Below are 19,169 nucleotides of genomic sequence, written 5' to 3'. Positions count from 1 at the left end.
AAAGAAATATCATGGCCAGCAAATGAGTAGACTGTCAGGGGAAGATCGGAGTTGGTGTGGGGTCCCAATGAGGAGACCTTCTGTTTTGGTGCTGTTTAACTGGAGGAAGTTATCTATCATCCATGCCCTTGTCTCCTCCAGGCAGGCATTTAGAGTGGAGAGTGAAGGTGTAGATGATGTGGGGTCCAGCTTGACATAGAGCTGAGTATCATCAGCATAGCAATGGAAGGCAACGCCATGCTTGCTGATGATGTGGCCCAATGGGAGCATATAAATGCAGAAGAGAGTAGGGCCGAGAACAGAGCCCTGGGGCACTCCACAAGTAACTGTGTAGGGCCTCGACCTGGCTCCCCCAGGGCCACATACTCAACTCTATCAGTCAGGTAGGATCGAAACCATTGAAGTGCTGTATGTGAGATGCCAATGAAGTATTGCAGACGATGGAGTAAGATGGTATGGTCAACAGTGTCGAGGCGGCTGTGAGGTCCAAGAGAATAAGGAGAGATGGAGAGCCCTGGTCAGCAGCCACAAGAAGATCATTTGTGACTCTGACCAGGGCTGACTCTACGCTGTGGCCGGAGCGGAAACCAGACTGAAATTTTTCATAGAGACTATGTGAATGAAGATGATTATGAATTTGAGTTGAAACAACTTTTTCAATAACTTTGGAGAGAAATGGAAGGTTGGAAATGGGCCGATAATTTGTGAAGATATCCGGATCGAGGGATGATTTCTTAAGCCGAGGGTTAATAAGCGCAGTTTTAAGCGAGATTGGAAAATGACCCGATTGCAGGGAAGAGTTAATGATAGTAGTGATGAGAGGACTTAAAGAATTAGTATTTGATTTGATCATGGCAGTGGGAAAAGGGTCCAATGAGCACGTTGAGGGTCTCATACTGTGTATGAGAGTCTCAACCTGTCTATATGTAGGAAGAGTGAAATGAGAGAGTATTGCTACAGAGGTTGGGGTGATGGATGGAATGACATTCCGTTGTATTAGGTTAGCACGGATGGTAGTTATTTTTGTGGTGAAAAAGTCAAGGAATTTGTTACACTGGTCATCAGTATTGTTTTTATGCGTCAGGGCAGGTGGACTGAGAAGATAATTTATTGTTTTAAAGAGCTGTTTTGGATTTCTTGGATTATTGTTAATAATATTGGAATAGTATTGTGACCGTGCCTGACTGAGTGATTTGGAATATGATCTTTGGTGCTCTCTATAAGCGATTTTATGGACAGTGAGCCCAGTGGCAACATAAGCCTCTCAAGGACCCTCCCAGCCGCCTTCTGTCTACGAGCGCACCAGTGTACCACGGAGCAGAGCGTGTAAATGTTACAGTCCGTGTCTTGAGGGGCATGGGCATCAAGTATCCCTTTTAATCCACTATTGTAATGATCAACAAGCTGCGTCAGTAGTAGAGTGATTGGCAGATATGATTAGTTTTTGTAGATCATGTGACAGATGTTCAAGGTTAATTTCTTTTGTTCTCATGAAAGCAGATTTTGTGTTTAGGTTTATTGAGTGAGGTCAGCAATGAAAAGTCAAATGATATGGCATTGTGATCAGATATGCCTAAATCATGTACATGAACATTGTTGACTGGAAAATTTGTTACAATGAGATCCAATGTATGCCCTTTTGTATGTGTAGGGACTGTCACGAGTTGCCTGAGGTTGAGTGAATCAAAAAGTTGTAGTAGTTCTGTAGTATGTAGACTTGTTGGAGATTCAACATGAATGTTAAAATCTCCAAGAATTTCCACATTGTTTGATGTGGTGCAGACTGGCAAAAGTAACTCTGTTAATTCTGCAATAAAACACGGGTGTGATTTTGGTGGTCGGTATATGAGGATGGTTGTAAATGGAATGGGTAGTTCACATCTAAAAGCCAGACATTCAAATGACGACAGCTTTGGCAAGGTCACCAAAGATAGGTGAAAATCAGAGCGATAAATGACCGCCAAACCCCCTCCACGACCATTGCCCCTAGCTTTTTCCAGATAAGTATAGCCTGGTGGGCAAGCTTCATTAAGTGCAGAATACACTTCTGATTTATGCCAGGTCTCAGTGAGGCACATAAAATCAAGCTTCTGATCAAATATAAAGTTGTAAATAAAAGATGCCTTGTTGGTAAGTGATTGACAGTTTAACAGTTCCATTTTAATATTTGAAGATGGAGTCCACTTTATCAGAGAGCGCAGCACGGTAGAATCCACTCTGCGTTTCTCAGGACGCGCAGTGCATAGTTCCTCCGGCAGGGGGGGTGGATGTGGTAGGTTACAGTTTTTGAAGCGTGAACCATAGGCTCTGATGATGACGTTGGTGTGCGCCGGTACTGTAAACTGTCCACAGGCTCGGAATAGAGCTCTTGGTGATCCTCTCGAGTAAACAAGACGCCGCCGTGACCCTCTATGGATATAGGGGGTCGACGAAGGATGCCCAGTTCCTTGAGAGCAGCAGTGTTCAATGGAGTGAGGCGAGTGTTAAGTTCCAAGAGCCGATTCGGCAGATAACGAAGCATAGTGGGTGTAAGAGTCGTTGTAATGCTACAATTAGCAGCTATCAATGGATCCGGCAGACGTGGATAAATGATGACTATGTACACCAGGAAAAGTGGCAGTGCTTGTAGTGACTCAGAGTGCAAGTGTGGCATCCACTGGAGATGGTGGAAGCACATGTGGACTGCAAAGCTTGGTTTCAAGACAGTATATGGTGGTAGCAGGCGACTAGCCTAGCCACGGACCAACGTAGCTCGATGAGCGAAAAGGCTTCAACTAACCACAAAACTGCGGATGTCCCAAGGTTTATTTCATCAGTTTGTTCAAATTACTGAAAGCACTCAGATCGACGAGATCCCCAACATCCCAGGGCGATGAAGAATAGCTCCAGTCACTCACCACTCCAGCAGCAAGGGCAGCTCCAGGTAGGAAATATCCGAGCCTAGATGTTTTTAATATCCAAAGAAAGTTTGGACAGAAGGGTCACTATCTGTTATCAGTTAAACAGATCATTAAAACTAGTTATAGCAGTTTTAGCAAGCGGAGAAGCGGCGAACACCCAACGCCAGCGTCCTCTCCCGGTACTATATAGCAATGCCCTCAGCGATGTTTACACAAACATCCCAGGCGTGTACCGGGTGGAGCCCCGCCCCCACCTCGGCTACTCAGACCACATCTCTGTTATGTTAATTCCAGCATACAGACCGCTCGTCAGACGCACAAAACCGCTTCAGAAGCAGGTGAAAACCTGGCCAGCAGGAGCCATCTCTGCTCTTCAGGACTGTTTTGAGTGTACTGACTGGCACATGTTCAGGGAGGCTGCAACATATGGCGATTCTACCAACTTGGAGGAATACACAGCATCAGTGACCAGCTACATCAGCAAGTGCATTGATGATGTCACTTTCTCCAAGACCATCACCACACGCTCCAACCAGAAGCCGTGGATGACTGCGGAGGTGCGCACGCTGCTGAGGTCCGAGACTCCGCCTTCAGAGCAGGCGATAAGGCAGCCCTAATAACAGCTAGGGCCAAACTGTCACGGGCAATCAGAGAGGCAAAGCGCTGCACGCCCAGAGAATCCACAGTCACTTCCAGGACAGCGGTGACACGCGGCGCATGTGGCAGGGCATCCAGGCCATCACCAACTACAGGACAACATCAGTTGCCTGTGACAAAGATGCCTCCCTTCCAGATGCACTGAACGACTTCTACGCTCGGTTTGAAGTGCAGAACGATGTGATGGCGAGGAAGTCCACCCCTCCTCCCAACGACCAGGTGCTCTGTCTTACCACGGCAGATGTGAGGAAAACTCTACGTAGAGTCAACCCACAGAAGGCTGCTGGACCAGACAACATTCCTGGCAGAGTGCTCAGAGGATGTGCAGACCAGCTAGCAGGTGTTCTTACCGACATCTTCAACATCTCTCTGAGCAGCGCCGTTGTTCCAACGTGCTTCAAGGCCACCACCATCATCCCCATGCCAAAGAAGTCTTCAGTGTCCTGCCTCAGCGACTACCGTCCCGTCGCACTTACACCCATCATCATGAAGTGCTTCGAGAGGCTCGTCATGAGGCAGATTAAGACCCAGCTGCCCCCTCACTAGACCCACTGCAGTTTGCGTATCGTTCAAACCGTTCAGCGGACGATGCCATCACCACAACCCTCCATCTGGCCCTCACCCACCTAGACAATAAGGACTCATACGTTCGAATGCTGTTCATAGATTTCAGCTCAGCATTCAACACAATCATTCCCCAGCACCTGATTGGAAAGCTGAACCTGCTGGGCCTGGACACCTCCCTCTGCAACTGGATCCTGGACTTCCTGACTGGGAGACCTCAGTCAGTCCGGATCGGGAACAGCATCTCCACCACCACCACACTGAGCACTGGGGCCCCCCAGGGCTGTGTGCTCAGTCCACTGCCGTTCACTCTGCTGATTCACGACTGTGCAGCAATGCACAGCTCAAATCACATCATCAAGTTCGCCGATGACACGACCGTGGTGGGTCTCATCAGCAAGAACAACGAGTCAGCATACAGAGAGGAGGTGCAGCGGCTGACGAACTGGTGTAGAGCCAACAACCTGTCCCTGAATGTCGACAAAACAAAGGAGATGGTTGTTGACTTTAGGAGAGCACAAGGTGAACACACTCCGCTGAACATCGACGGCTCCTCTGTGGAGATCGTCAAAAGCACCAAATTCCTTGGTGTTCACCTGGCGGAGAACCTCACCTGGTCCCTCAACACCAGCTCTATCACCAAGAAAGCCCAGCAGCGTCTCTACTTTCTTCGAAGGCTGAGGAAAGCACATCTCCCAACCCCCATCCTCACTACATTCTATAGAGGGACTATTGAGAGCATCCTGAGCAGCTGCATCACTGCCTGGTTTGGGACTTGCACCGTTTGGGACCGCAAAGCCCTGCAGAGGATAGTGAGGACAGCTGAGAAGATCATTGGGGTCTCTCTTCCCTCCATCAAAGACATTTACAAAAAACACTGTATCCATAAAGCAACCACCATTGTGGACGACCCCACACACCCCTCACACAAGCGCTTTACCCTCCTCCCGTCTGGCAAGAGGTACCGAAGCATTCGGGCCCTCACGGCCAGACTGTGTAACAGCTTCTTCCCCAAGCCATCAGACTCCTCAATACTCAGAGACTGGTTTGACACACACGTGTCCTGAGTTGCACTTTAATTACTGTCACTTTATAACTGTCTGCTACCTCAATAACTGCTATGTGCATAGAACACTATCTCATAGTATGTTATGTTTACATTTTAGAAACTGTCATCTTTTTGCACTACTGAGTACTGGTCGGCGCTGCACTGTCTATTGTCCTGTTCATTGTCAGTAATTTGTTGTACTGTCCTGTACTTTTTGCACATGTTTGCACTTGCACTTTATATAGGTATATATAGGTAGTTTATATAGGTATTTTATTTCGTTGTGTAGTCTCATGTGGTCCTATGTTGGTCCTTTGTTGTTTTTATGTAGCACCATGGTCCTGGAGGAACGTTGTCTCATTTTGCTGTGTACTATACTAACTGTATATGGTTGAAACGACAATAAAAACCACTTGACTTGACTTGACTTAACTCAGTGCTCAGTTGAAGGACCTTTGGCAGTGATTTCATCCTCAAGTCTTTTTGTGTGTAACACAAGCGTTGCACACCTGGGTTTGGGGATTTTCTTCTCTGCAGATCCTCTCAAGCTCTGTCAGGTTGGATGGGGACCGTCGGTGGACAGATATTTTCAGATCTCTCCAGAGATGTTCGATTGGGTTCAAGTCTGGGCTCTCTCTGGGACACTCAAGGACCTTCACAGAGCTGTCCCGAAGCCACTCTTGTGTTGTCTTGGCTGTGTGTTTGGGGTCGTTGTCCGGTTAGAAGGTGAACCTTCGGCCCATTCTGAGGTTCTGAGTGCTCTGAAGCAGGTTTCTTTAAGGATATCTCTGTATTTTGCTGCATTCAGCTTTCCTTCATCCCTGACCAGTCCCCAGTCCCTGCCGCTGAAAAACACAAATTGATGCCACCACCATGCTTTACCGTTGGGATGGTATTGTGCAGGTGATGAGGGGTTACTGTTTCATCCAGACATGATGCTTGGAATTGAGGACAAACAGTTCAATCTTCATTTCATCAGACCAGAGAATCGTGTTCCCCACAGTCTGAGAGTCTTTAGGTGCTTTATTATGTGTCTTGCACTGAGGAGAGGCATCCGTCTGGCCACTCTACCATAAAGCCCAGATCGGTGGAGTGTTGCAGTGATGGTCATCCTTCTGCAAGTTTCTCCCGTCTCCACACATGATCTCTGGAGCTCCACCAGAGTGACCATCGGGTTCTTGGTCACCTCTCTTACCAAGGACCTTCTCCCCTGATTGCTCAGTTTGGCTGGGCAGCTCTAGGAAGAGTCCTGGTTGTTCCAAAATCCTTCCATTTAAGGATTATGGAGGCCGCTGTGCTCATGAGAACCTTCAATGCAGCCGAAATGTTTTTGTAGTCTTCCCCAGATCCTCGACACAATCCTGTTTTTGAGCTCTGCGGGCAGTTCCTTTGACCTCATGGCTTGGTTTTTGCTCTGATATGCATTATCAGTTATAATACCTTATATAGACAGGTGTGCGCCTTTCCAAATCATGTCCAATCATTGAATTTGGCACAGGTGACTCCAATCAAAGTGTAGAAACATCTCAAAGATGATCCAGAGTGATGGGATGCACCTGAGCTACATTTCAAGTGTCACAGCAAAGGGTCTGAATACTTATGCCAATGTGATACTTCAGATTTTTTTCTGTGTGTGTCTGTGTGTGTGTGTTTGTTTGTCTGTGTATTTGTGTATGTGTGTTTGTGTGTGTATTTGTGCATGTGTGTGTTTCTGTGTGTATTTGTGTATGTGTGTATTTTTGTATCTGTGTGTGTGTGTTTCTGTGTGTATTTGTGCATGTGTGTGCATGTGTGCGTGTTTCACCTTGGCCACGTCTTCTTTTAATGCCATGAAGTTGATGTAGGTGATGTTGACCATGTCACAACCGCACACTACTGTCAGGATGCGGTTCTCCATCTTCCCCTCACAGGTGCCCACATCCAACAGCTCTCGCAGCTTGACTTCCTGAAACAACAGGAAATGCATCATCACAGGACAGGAAATCATTGTCTTAAACGGTTGCTGATGAATCTGTAAATGTAATCAGTCATCGGGTGGGTTAGTGTATTAATAGAATATATGAAATGCATGTTCCTCATTTGTCAGCTGAATGACTAAATGTAAATGGACAGTTTCACTTCTGAATGCTGATTGGTCAATACTGTAACGTTGGGTCAAGGAGTGGAGAGGAAGAGAGGAGACGCCAGAAAAGATTCTTTCAATCTTCTAATTATAAACACTGGAGTGAAACAAATGATAAAGCTAAACATCCCAAAATAACAAAATAACAAAACTCTTCTTCAACACATCATAACACTTCAGGGACTGAAAAACGAATGGGCAAAACAAGAGGATATTTATACAAAAGGAAAAATGAGGGAATGGAAGACAGGTGAGGATGATAAGGAACAGATGGAAGTGATGAGGGCAGTGAACTTTGGGAGACAAGGACTGGGTCAGGAGGCGGAAACGCTGGAGGAGGAGACTCTTGGGGAGCGGGCGGAGCCGTGGAAGAATCTGAGGAGGGAGCCATGGAAGAGTCTGAGGGCGGAGCCGTGGAAGATTCTGAGGGCGAAGCCGTGGAAGATTCTGAGGAGGGAGCCATGGAAGTGTCTGAGGGCGGAGCCGTGGAAGAAGCTGAGGAGGGAGCCATGGAAGAGTCTGAGGGCGGAGCCGTGGAAGAAGCTGAGGAGGGAGCCATGGAAGAGTCTGAGGGTGGAGCCGTGGAAGAGTCTGAGGGCGGAGCCGTGGAAGAAGCTGAGGAGGGAGCCATGGAAGAGTCTGAGGGCGGAGCCGTGGAAGAAGCTGAGGGCGGAGCCGTGGAAGAAGCTGAGGAGGGAGCCATGGAAGAGTCTGAGGGCGGAGCCGTGGAAGAAGCTGAGGAGGGAGCCATGGAAGAGTCTGAGGGCGGAGCCGTGGAAGAGTCTGAGGGCGGAGCCGTGGAAGAAGCTGAGGAGGGAGCCATGGAAGAGTCTGAGGGCGGAGCCGTGGAAGAAGCTGAGGAGGGAGCCATGGAAGAAGCTGAGGGCGGAGCCGTGGAAGAAGCTGAGGAGGGAGCCATGGAAGTGTCTGAGGGCTGAGCTGTGGAAGAAGCTGAGGAGGGAGCCATGGAAGAGTCTGAGGGCGGAGCCGTGGAAGAGTCTGAGGGCGGAGCCATGGAAGAAGCTGAGGAGGGAGCCATGGAAGAGTCTGAGGGCGGAGCCGTGGAAGTGTCTGAGGGCAGAGCCGTGGAAGAAGCTGAGGAGGGAGCCATGGAAGAGTCTGAGGGCGGAGCCATGGAAGAAGCTGAGGGCGGAGCCGTGGAAGAAGCTGAGGGCGGAGCCGTGGAAGAATCTGAAGAGGGAGCCATGGAAGAGTCTGAGGGCGGAGCCGTGGAAGAATCTGAAGAGGGAGCCATGGAAGAGTCTGAGGGCGGAGCCGTGGAAGAATCTGAGGACGGAGCCGTGGAAGATTTTGAGGAGGGAGCCATGGAAGAGTCTGAGGACGGAGCCGTGGAAGAGTCTGAGGGCGGAGCCATGGAAGAAGCTGAGGACGGAGCCGTTTAAGATTTTGAGGAGGGAGCCATGGAAGAGTCTGAGGACGGAGCCGTGGAAGAGTCTGAGGGCGGAGCCGTGGAAGAATCTGAGGACGGAGCCGTGGAAGAATCTGAGGGCGGAGCCGTGGAAGAGTCTGAGGGTGGAGCCGTGGAAGATTCTGAGGGCGGAGCCGTGGAAGAGTCTGAGGGTGGAGCCGTGGAAGATTCTGAGGTCGGAGCCGTGGAAGAATCTGAGGGTGGAGCCGTGGAAGAATCTGAGGAGGGAGCTAGAAGAGGCTCGACAGTGAGTGTGTGTGATTGTATGTGTGTGACTGTGTGTGTGTGTGTGTGTGTGTGTGTGTGTGTGTGTGTGTGTGAGTGTGTGTGAGTGAGAGTGTGTGTGATTGTGTGTGAGTGTGTTGAAGGCATTCACAGTCAGTGATTCACTCTCGATGATTAAAATCGTAAATCTACACCACAAATCCAGAATAACAATCATCTTTCTGTCTGTTCAACATCTGTGTGGAAAACTGAGCAGCTCCTCCAGCGTAATTCACACAACAATATGACAGCGGAGGATTTTACAGTTCATTTGAAGCAAATGAACTCGAACTAATTGAGCCAATCAAAGAAAGAGCATCTGTGTGTTTCACACTGATAAACGCACACAATCCACACACACACACACACACACACACACACACACACACACACACACACACACACACACACACACACACACACACACACGTTTACTGAGGTTATACTAGATCATTCTCAAATTCAAGTTATAACCCTTCTAATTAAACTCTTATAGTGACATTATAATTTGTACTAAAATTTAATAAAACTAGTGCTCTTGGACCGCACAGTATGATTAATTTATTCTCATATTTGTTTGTTTATTTCAGTCCTTATTAACAATTTTCCAGAATGAATGCACAGAACAATAAAGCATCACATTTCAAATGTTGTAGGTTGAAGCCTTTCGATAATTTATACATAATATATCCTAATATGCACCACGATATTTACACTCTTCACAAACAGCAGCAAAACAAATATAGATTAGAGCAGTAAATATAATTAGTATGTGAATAAAGGGCAGAGAAGTTCCTCTTCATGATCATGTGGAGACGCAGTTACATGCCATAAAACACAAACTCCCCGTGACCCGCGGACAATACATGTGCTGCATATCTAATCAGTACACAATCTTTGAGTCCCCCACACAATCATTCATCACACACTGAGTAATAATATCCTTTCATAAACATCATTCTGATATAATACACATGACCAGACCATCTCATTAAAGCTATTCAGAGCAGAAGAAATATTACATGAATCTGTCGTCTGGTGTTGGAGTGAACGCCCCTCGCTGCAGCTTACATGACGTGTTCTGTGAAGCATGATCAGTGATTTTCACCGACTCAATGACTTTTATTTCACATTACTAAACACGTCAATTTCCAAATTCAAAGAGATCCATATATGCAAATGTCTTTCAGAAGCAAGATCCTCTATTTGACGTTTTAACGAGAGTTTATGCTCTATTATTTACACTGCATTAGAGGTCTGAATGTGTGCGGGACGCGTCTCAAACAATCTGAGCTGTGTTCATGTCTACATAGGCAACATCCTCACTGGAATATAACCTCACACAAACATCACTCTGAGACTCACAATAGACATTGATGTTAGCATGTTTCTAAGCTAATGCCGTGACACTCAAATGGCAGAAGAGTGTTCAAAAATGGAACAATAATATACATTGAAAGTGAATGGTGACTGAGGATGTCAGTCTCTCTACATTGCCATGTGGGTGAATAAACGATGACTGAATTTGCATGTTAGGGTAAATGAGAGTGGTGGTGGTGTAGTGGGCTAAAGCACATAACTGGTAATCAGAAGGTTGCTGGTTCGATCCCCACAGTCACCACCATTGTGTCCTTGAGTAAGGCACTTAACTCCAGGTTGCTCCGGGGGGATTGTCCCTGTAATAAGTGCACTGTATAATATATTGGTAATCAGAAGGTTGCTGGTTTGATCCCCACAGTCACCACCATTGTGTCCTTGAGTAAGACACTTAACTCCAGGTTGCTCCGGGGGGATTGTCCCTGTAATAAGTGCACTGTATAATACATTGGTACTCAGAAGGTTGCTGGTTTGATCCCCACAGTCACCACCATTGTGTCCTTGAGTAAGACACTTAACTCCAGGTTGCTCCGGGGGGATTGTCCCTGTAATAAGTGCTCTGTATAATACATTGGTACTCAGAAGGTTGCTGGTTTGATCCCCACAGTCACCACCATTGTGTCCTTGAGTAAGACACTTAACTCCAGATTGCTCCGGGGGGATTGTCCCTGTAATAAGGGCACTGTAATTCACTTTGGATAAAAGCATCTGCCAAATGCATAAATGTAAATGTACAGTAGCAAAATATTTCCAGTCTGGGAAATGTTCACGTTGAAGATAATGCAGACACCTTGACTAACATTAGAAGTGATTACACTGTAGATTGTGGCATATTATCATAATTTATATTATCTTTAAAGTAAACCTTACTAGTATTTAATTTATTAAACCTGTATGATTACCAAAAACTAAAAGTCCAGAACTACAAAAATAATGATTTCAGTAGTTTAGTGTGTAAACGAGGCGCTTTCCGTCCATCCCAGAGACACGCTTCATCTGTGCTGGTAAAGGTCCAGAGCACGGGAACACCAGCGACTCGACACCCGCTTAATGAGCGCTCCTCTCCAATCCTCAATCACAGCGTTTAATTACGGTAAAATCAGCAGAGCAGCACGCAACATCTTTTGCTGGAAGTGATGCATGTTTTTTTAACGTTTGAAAGAAAAAGCTGCAGTGAAGAGAACGGAAAAGCCTGATTTTAGTTAAAGGAGACCTATTATGCCCCTCTTTACAATATGTATATAAGTGTCAGGTGTCCCCAGAATGTGTGTGAAGTTTCAGCTCATAATACCCCACGGATCATTTATTATATCATGTTATAAACGCCGCTTTTTGGGTGGAATCAAAAACACGCTAATATCGTGTGTGTGTGTCTCTTTAAATGCAAATGAGCTGCTGCTGCTCCCCGCCCCCGACATAGATCAGGCTGCATTAGTCGTGGAATCAGCTAACAAGCACATTCGGAGCGGTGATTTACAAATGTCCTGTTTTATATTGACACACATTCACATTCACAGTCCGGTGTAAAATGATTTACACAAACACACACGGATTTTTGTATGTTTTGGGGCACATTTGCTTCAAAAACAAAACTTGTCCACTGCTTGCACTACACTTATGAGACATTATTCTTCTCACTGTATCTGCTCCAGGACTGTGTGTCCATCATATGCAAATACTCGGTTATTTCTGTTATATTTGCATTTTCCCTATGCTGACGTAACACTGTATGGGCAGTGTAAAGTTTATATATGTGGGTTAGTATTGATTCATTTACACAAAGAGTTTCGATTGGAACATTCAAACCACCTCAGGATGATTTATTTCCAGTCTTATCATCATCAGATAGTGACCAAATGTAAAAAGCCCCTAATAAAGTAAATAATAAACCTCTCCTCACAAAGACACATGATTTGAGGTTCATGTCTGGAGCACAAACACACTGAACACTGTTTCATGCTGTCAGAGGTTACATGAAATCACTATGAGCAACAGTAATAGAGAGGCTGGACTTATGCACCTTTCAACACATTCAATTATTAGGGCCCGAACACTGTAAGTGCGGAGGCCCTATTGTTTTCCTAACCCTTACCATTAACATTCTTCTTTTCAAGGTTTCAGGTGCTTTTGGATCCCTTAACATGCTCAAAAACTCATAAAAGTTTGCACACAGATCAGAATCATCGGCCATTACAGCCCTTGAAAATAGGATGTTTGGGAGGCTCTGTAGCACATGCCTTTTCACCTACAGTCACCAAACTTTGTACACATGTAGATCTCATCAAGCTGACAACTTTCACCCTCATAATCATAGGCTCCGCCCAACAGGAAGTCTGCCATGTTGCATTGTTTGAAAAATGTGTATGCTCTGGAATTTGAAATATCCTCCTAGAGAATTTATGCACCAAAGGTGGGCAACGTCATGCCAAGACATTGAAGATGCTAAATTGTGAACAGAATTTTGATATTTCAAACGGTGTTGCCATGGCGAGGCGATAAATGAATGAAAGAGGAAGTGCTCATATCTTTGGCGTGCATTGTGCGATTTAGATCAAAATTGAGATTTATATTTGATATTCGGGGCTGATTGCATGGATATGATTATTGTGGGGCACGATCAAAGCGCCACCAACTGGCAGCAGGAAGTGTGGAACTTTTTACAGACTTTGGAATAGCTTATTTTTATCTTTTATAGTTTTATAATAATTTCAAGACAGTAGATTTAAAATTATGAAGGGATTTTCGATATCTTAACTACTGTTGCCATGGCAATGCATTAAACACTATTATTCCTGTTTATGTATATTCATATGTTTTTGAGGTACTTGCATGCTTGAATTTTTATGATGTTTTGCACACACAACAGAATCGTCAGCCATTAGCGCCGGGCAAATGTTCATTCATGGGCATGAAGAGGGGGCTCTGTAGTGCCAAATACAAAATGGCCATGTTCAGGGGACTCTGTAGCACATCCCTTTTCAGCTACAGTCACCAAACATTCTACATACTGTATGTAGATCTCATCAAGCCGGACAACTTTCACACCACAGACATTAGCTCCGCCCAACAGGAAGTCAGCCAGTTTGGATTGTTTGAAAATGGCATGCTCTGGAATTTGAAATACTCCTCATAGGGAATTCATCTGACTGGCACCAAACATAGGCAACGTCATGCCAAAACATTGAAGATGCTGAATTGAGAACTGATATTTGATGTCTCAAACGGTGTCTCCATGGCATGGAAGAAATAGGAAGAAAGAATTGTCATCATGTGATATATATCAAAATTGACCTGTATGTTTGGCCTTGAGGGTTGATCACATTGATGTATCTACTGTGGGTCACGGTCGTAGCGCCACCAACTGGCAGCAGGAAGTGTGGCCCTTACAACAGTCTTTGAAAAAATCCATTTACAATTACACAAATCGCTTCAAAACTTTGATGCATTGTTTTACTAAAGCCGCCAGGGGGAAATGGGCCCGTTGATTGATGCTTGCAGCTATATTTCTCTTTTTTATCGGCCTACGCTTTCTCGAGGATAAGTCCAGTTCTCGAGGATAAGTTCTCGAGGATAAGTCCTCGAGGATATGTTCTCGAGGATAAGTTCTCGAGGATAAGTTCTCGAGAATATGTTCTCGAGGATATGTTCTCGAGGAAAAGTTCTCGAGGATATGTTCTCGAGGATAAGTTTTCGAGGATAAGCCCTCGAGGATATGTTCTCGAGGAAAAGTCCTCGAGGTTAAGTTCTCGAGGAAAAGTTCTCGAGGATAAGTTCTTGAGGATATGTTCTCGAGGATATGTTCTCGAGGATAAGTTCTCGAGGATATGTTCTCGAGGAAAAGTTCTCGAGGATATGTTCTCGAGGAAAAGTTCTCGAGGATATGTTCTCGAGGAAAAGTTCTCGAGGATAAGTTCTCGAGGATATGTTCGAGGAAAAGTTCTCGAGGATATGTTCTCGAGGATAAGTTCTCGAGGATATGTTCTCGAGGAAAAGTTCTCGAGGATAAGTTCTCGAGGATATGTTCTCGAGGATATGTTCTCGAGGAAAAGTTCTCGAGGATAAGTTCTCGAGGATATGTTCTCGAGGAAAAGTTCTCGAGGATATGTTCTCGAGGATATGTTCTCCAGGAAAAGTTCTCGAGGATATGTTCTCGAGGAAAAGTTCTCGAGGATATGTTCTCGAGGATAAGTTCTCGAGGATATGTTCTCGAGGAAAAGTTCTCGAGGATATGTTCTCGAGGAAAAGTTCTCGAGGATATGTTCTCGAGGAAAAGTTCTCGAGGATATGTTCTCGAGGAAAAGTTCTCGAGGATATGTTCTCGAGGATATGTTCTCGAGGATATGTTCTCGAGGATATGCTCTCGAGGATATGTTCTCGAGGAAAAGTTCTCGAGGATATGTTCTCGAGGATAAGTTCTCGAGGAAAAATTCTCGAGAAAAAGTTCTCGAGGATATTCTTGATGAGAAGAGGAACCGTCTCTCCTGACAGAAAGCTGAGCAACTTTTGTTCTTGAAGAGAAATCTCACACTTTTACTGAAATAGAAAACAGTCCAATTTACTGTGCTTAGCGATTACATTAAAATATGTTTATCCCTGCAAAACTTTGTTCTTCACTTGAGGCTGCATCTGTCGTTTACAGTTTGGGTGGTTTTAGTTCTATTACATCTGTTTAGCACAATCATTTTATATTAAAGTATAAATACGTTTACATGAACAGAATAGAGGTGCTCTGCCGTGGCATATTTAAACTTGTTGTATTTGCAAGATGCTAGCCTACATTAATTGGATGATTGGTAAAAAAAATGTGATTGTTAAAGAACTGAATAAAGAATAATATATTTTTTTTTTTGGTGTGTTACTTTCAATAAAAGTGTGATCATTTTATTGGTTTGTAGTTTTTCAATTCAGATTAATTAAATTCATGAAATTAATTAAAAAAATATAATATTAATACACTTATAAAACAAACAAAGTCATTTTCGGTTTCGGCCCAGAATTTTAATTTCGGTGAATCACTAATCATCAGTCCAATATGAATCTGTGATCCGTGTTACAGCACAACAGACATATATGCCAAAGAACCTTTACTTTAAACTTTAGTGTTTTAGTGTGATTGAATAAACATCTGATCAAAACACTACTAACATAATACATCCGATGGTAACTGGATACACATTGAGGGATAATTAAAACGCTTTCTAACACTTTAACTGTTAGGGTTTGACATGTTTATGTGGCCGCCAAAGCGACATTTGGGGTCGTAATGATATTTGTCTCTCGTTCAGAGCTTGGCTACATGTGCTTCATATGACATGCACTAGTGAAGACGTGTGACGTGCACGATTAGAAGACAGGAGAGACGTGATATTCTAATGTGAACACACAACACAGCACTTTAACAACAGATGCACATCTCATCACATAATTCATCATTACTTACGGTGTTTAAATCACAATCCGTTCCTGACCACCTCCGAATGTTATTTCAGTGATCACAATTCACAATTGCATCTTGAACGCATTTTCATCTGGCATTTAATGTGGTCAAGCATGATGCGATCACTGAAAAACATGTTAATGCAAGAGGGCCTGAGTGTGCCGGTGCCATAAACAACGAGATCTTTGCAGTCAAACATCAGCATCATGTTGTCTTGTTCTTTGCACATTAATTGTACAGCTGAAAAAAATATTCATTAATGTAATTGCCCTTACCACTTAAATTAATGCTGTAATTTGTTTTCTTTTATATGCGAGTATGAACTCTTTCTTTATAGAGAAGCAACATCAGTCAATTCAAGTAGAAATTACTTAAGAAACTTTTATGATGAGATAACAGACACAAAAAAGTCAACCTCAACACAAAGGTCAAGTTATTCCTGCTCTGAAAAGTGCTCAGACTAACAGATAGTGTGCACTAGATAGTGTGCACTAGACAGTGTGCACTAGAAGAACTCCATCACGGCATAAAACTGTGTCTGTAATAATGACACGCTCGCACTTTCTGACTCAAATCTTACATGATTCCAGAATCAACATTCCTGTCAATAAAACCCAGTCCTGACTCTTCCTCTCCTCTGATTGGACCTGTAATGACAGACTGATAAAATGTTGTTCAAACTTTCTTCATGCAGAAATTTCAGCACACGGCTTTAGAAAGACACGAGGAGAGTAAATGTTCTGAACTATTCCTGTAAACAAACTTCTCTCTGAGTCTCTCCAAAGCTTGAAGTTGACCATGTTGGGTTTGTACACCAAGAAATAACAATTTCAACAAACGCGAGAGACTTAAACACTGAACACATAAACAGCAATCAAATGCAGCGCTAGTCTCTTTATAACAAGCCAGAAGCATCATCACATTTTCAGACAAAACAACGAATAATTCAATCTGCCAAGAAAGAAACATAAAAACACTTCACAACTGAGACGGAAATCTTGATGTGGGTCATTCTATAGAACAGGGCATTTCCACTTTGATACAATCATTTTTAAAGTACATTTCTGCTAGATTTAATTCAACAATCTTTATGCTGTTATACAAGGTGACTTTATTTTAATTTGACATTTCAAGTCTTATGCTCATGGTTGTGAAACTACGATGGGCTCCTTAGAAAGATCATTTAATGGCAGTATTTCTGTTCTACAAATATCCCATTTTCACTGATCAGTTATTTACTATATAAAAACATGGTAAAAGGTTGCTGGGCAACAGAATGTTTAGAGGGAAGAAAAGCAGTTATGATCACAAAGAAACACTGTCACACATTACAGCAGTGCTCTTTACTACAATAATGATTATCACACACACACACACACACACATGTTGTGTTTCCATGTTTTATGGGGACTTTCCATAGATATAATGGTTTTTATACTGTACAAACTTTATATTCTATCCCCTAAACCTAACCCTACCCCTAAACCTAACCCTCACAGAAAACTTTCTGCATTTTTACATTTTCAAAAAACATAATTTAGTATGATTTATAAGCTGTTTTCCTCATGGGGACAGACAAAATGTCCCCACAAGGTCAAAAATTTTGGGTTTTACTATCCTTATGGGGACATTTGGTCCCCACAAAGTGATAAATACACGCTCACACACACTCACACACACACACACAAACATGCACTCACACACACACACACACTAACACACACACTCACACACACACACACAAACATGCACTCACACACACACACACACACACACACACACACACTACTACACTCACACACACACACACACACACACACAGACAGACACACACACACAGACACACAAACACACACAAACACACATAGACATGCACATACACTCACACAGACACACACACACACACACACACACACACACACACACACACACACACACACACACACACACACACGTTGTGTTTCCATGTTTTATGGGGACTTTCCATAGACATAATGGTTTTTATACTGTACAAACTTTATATTCTATCCCCTAAACCTAACTCTACCCCTAAACCTAACCCTCACAGAAAACTTTCTGCATTTTTACATTTTCAAAAAACATAATTTAGTATGATTTATAAGCTGTTTTCCTCATGGGGGCCGACAAAATGTCCCCACAAGGTCACAAAAATTTCGGGTTTTACTATCCTTATGGGGACATTTGGTCCCCACAAAGTGATAAATACACGCTCACAAACACACACATACACTCACACACACACACAAACTCACACACACACACACATACACACACACACACACACACACAACACACACAAACACACACACAAACACACACATTCACTCACACTCACACATACTCACACACACACACAAACACACACTCACATGCACTCACACACACACTCACACACACACACACACACACACACAAACCCACTGCAACATCACAATCATCACCATATTTATTGCTGTTTGAGTAACAGCCAAGTTTCAAGAGATCTAAAAACGTTTATATTTAGAAGTTCTTGACATTCCAGTAATTAATTTGCCCTTCAAACTTTCAGGATTCTCAAAACAAGAATTTTCCAGATTCCCGTCCTAAAGCATTTACATGCTGCTGGCACCACAATCGTCTCTTACACAAAGATCAACTGAGCTGACAAATGTTATTTACTAGATGCTTTCTACAGCACTAGTGAGGGACAATCTCCCTTGAGCACTAATGAGGGACACTCTCCCTCGAGCACTAATGAAGGACAATCTCTCTCGAGCACTAATGAAGGACAATCTCCCTCGAGCACTAATGAGGGACAATCTCCCTCAAGCACTAGTGAGGGACAATATCCCTGGAGCACTAGTGAGGGACAATCTCCCTCGAGCACTATTGAGGAACAATCTCCCTCGAGCACTAATGAGGGACAATCTCCCTTGAGCACTAGTGAGGGACAATCTCCCTTGAGCACTAGTGAGGGACAATCTCCCTCGAGCACTAGTGAGGGACAATCTCCCTCGAACACTAGTGAGGAACAATCTCCCTCAATCACTAGTGAGGGACAATCTCCCTTGAACACTAGTGAGGGACAATATCCCTCGAGCACTAATGAGGAACAATCTCCCTCAAACAATGATGAGGAACAATCTCCCTCAATCACTAGTGAGGGACAATCTCCCTTGAGCACTAGTGAGGGACAATATCCCTCGAGCACTAGTGAGGAACAGTCTCCCTCGAACAGTGATGAAGAACAATCTCCCTCGAGCACTAGTGAGGGACAATCTCCCTCGTGCACTAGTGAGGGACAATCTCCCTCGTGCACTAGTGAGGGACAATCTCCCTCAAGCACTAGTGAGAGACAATCTCCCTCAAGC

The 19,169-nt window shown here is 44.1% G+C and overlaps 1 protein-coding gene across 3 annotated transcripts in view; it reads right to left on the bottom strand.

The window, feature by feature from the left end:
• Nucleotides 1-19,169, bottom strand: part of LOC127624082 (1-phosphatidylinositol 4,5-bisphosphate phosphodiesterase beta-1-like) — a 139,224-nt gene that overhangs the window by 62,747 nt on the left and 57,308 nt on the right. For all 3 annotated transcript variants that reach the window (XM_052098728.1, XM_052098730.1, XM_052098731.1), the window contains exon 4: nt 6,974-7,114. In XM_052098728.1, coding sequence (XP_051954688.1) covers nt 6,974-7,114 — 141 coding nt within the window. The remainder of the gene's footprint in view (nt 1-6,973; nt 7,115-19,169) is intronic.

This window comes from Xyrauchen texanus, chromosome 30 (assembly GCF_025860055.1).
Source record: "Xyrauchen texanus isolate HMW12.3.18 chromosome 30, RBS_HiC_50CHRs, whole genome shotgun sequence".
Classification (NCBI taxonomy): domain Eukaryota; kingdom Metazoa; phylum Chordata; class Actinopteri; order Cypriniformes; family Catostomidae; genus Xyrauchen; species Xyrauchen texanus.
This window is presented reverse-complemented; position numbering and strand designations above follow the sequence as displayed.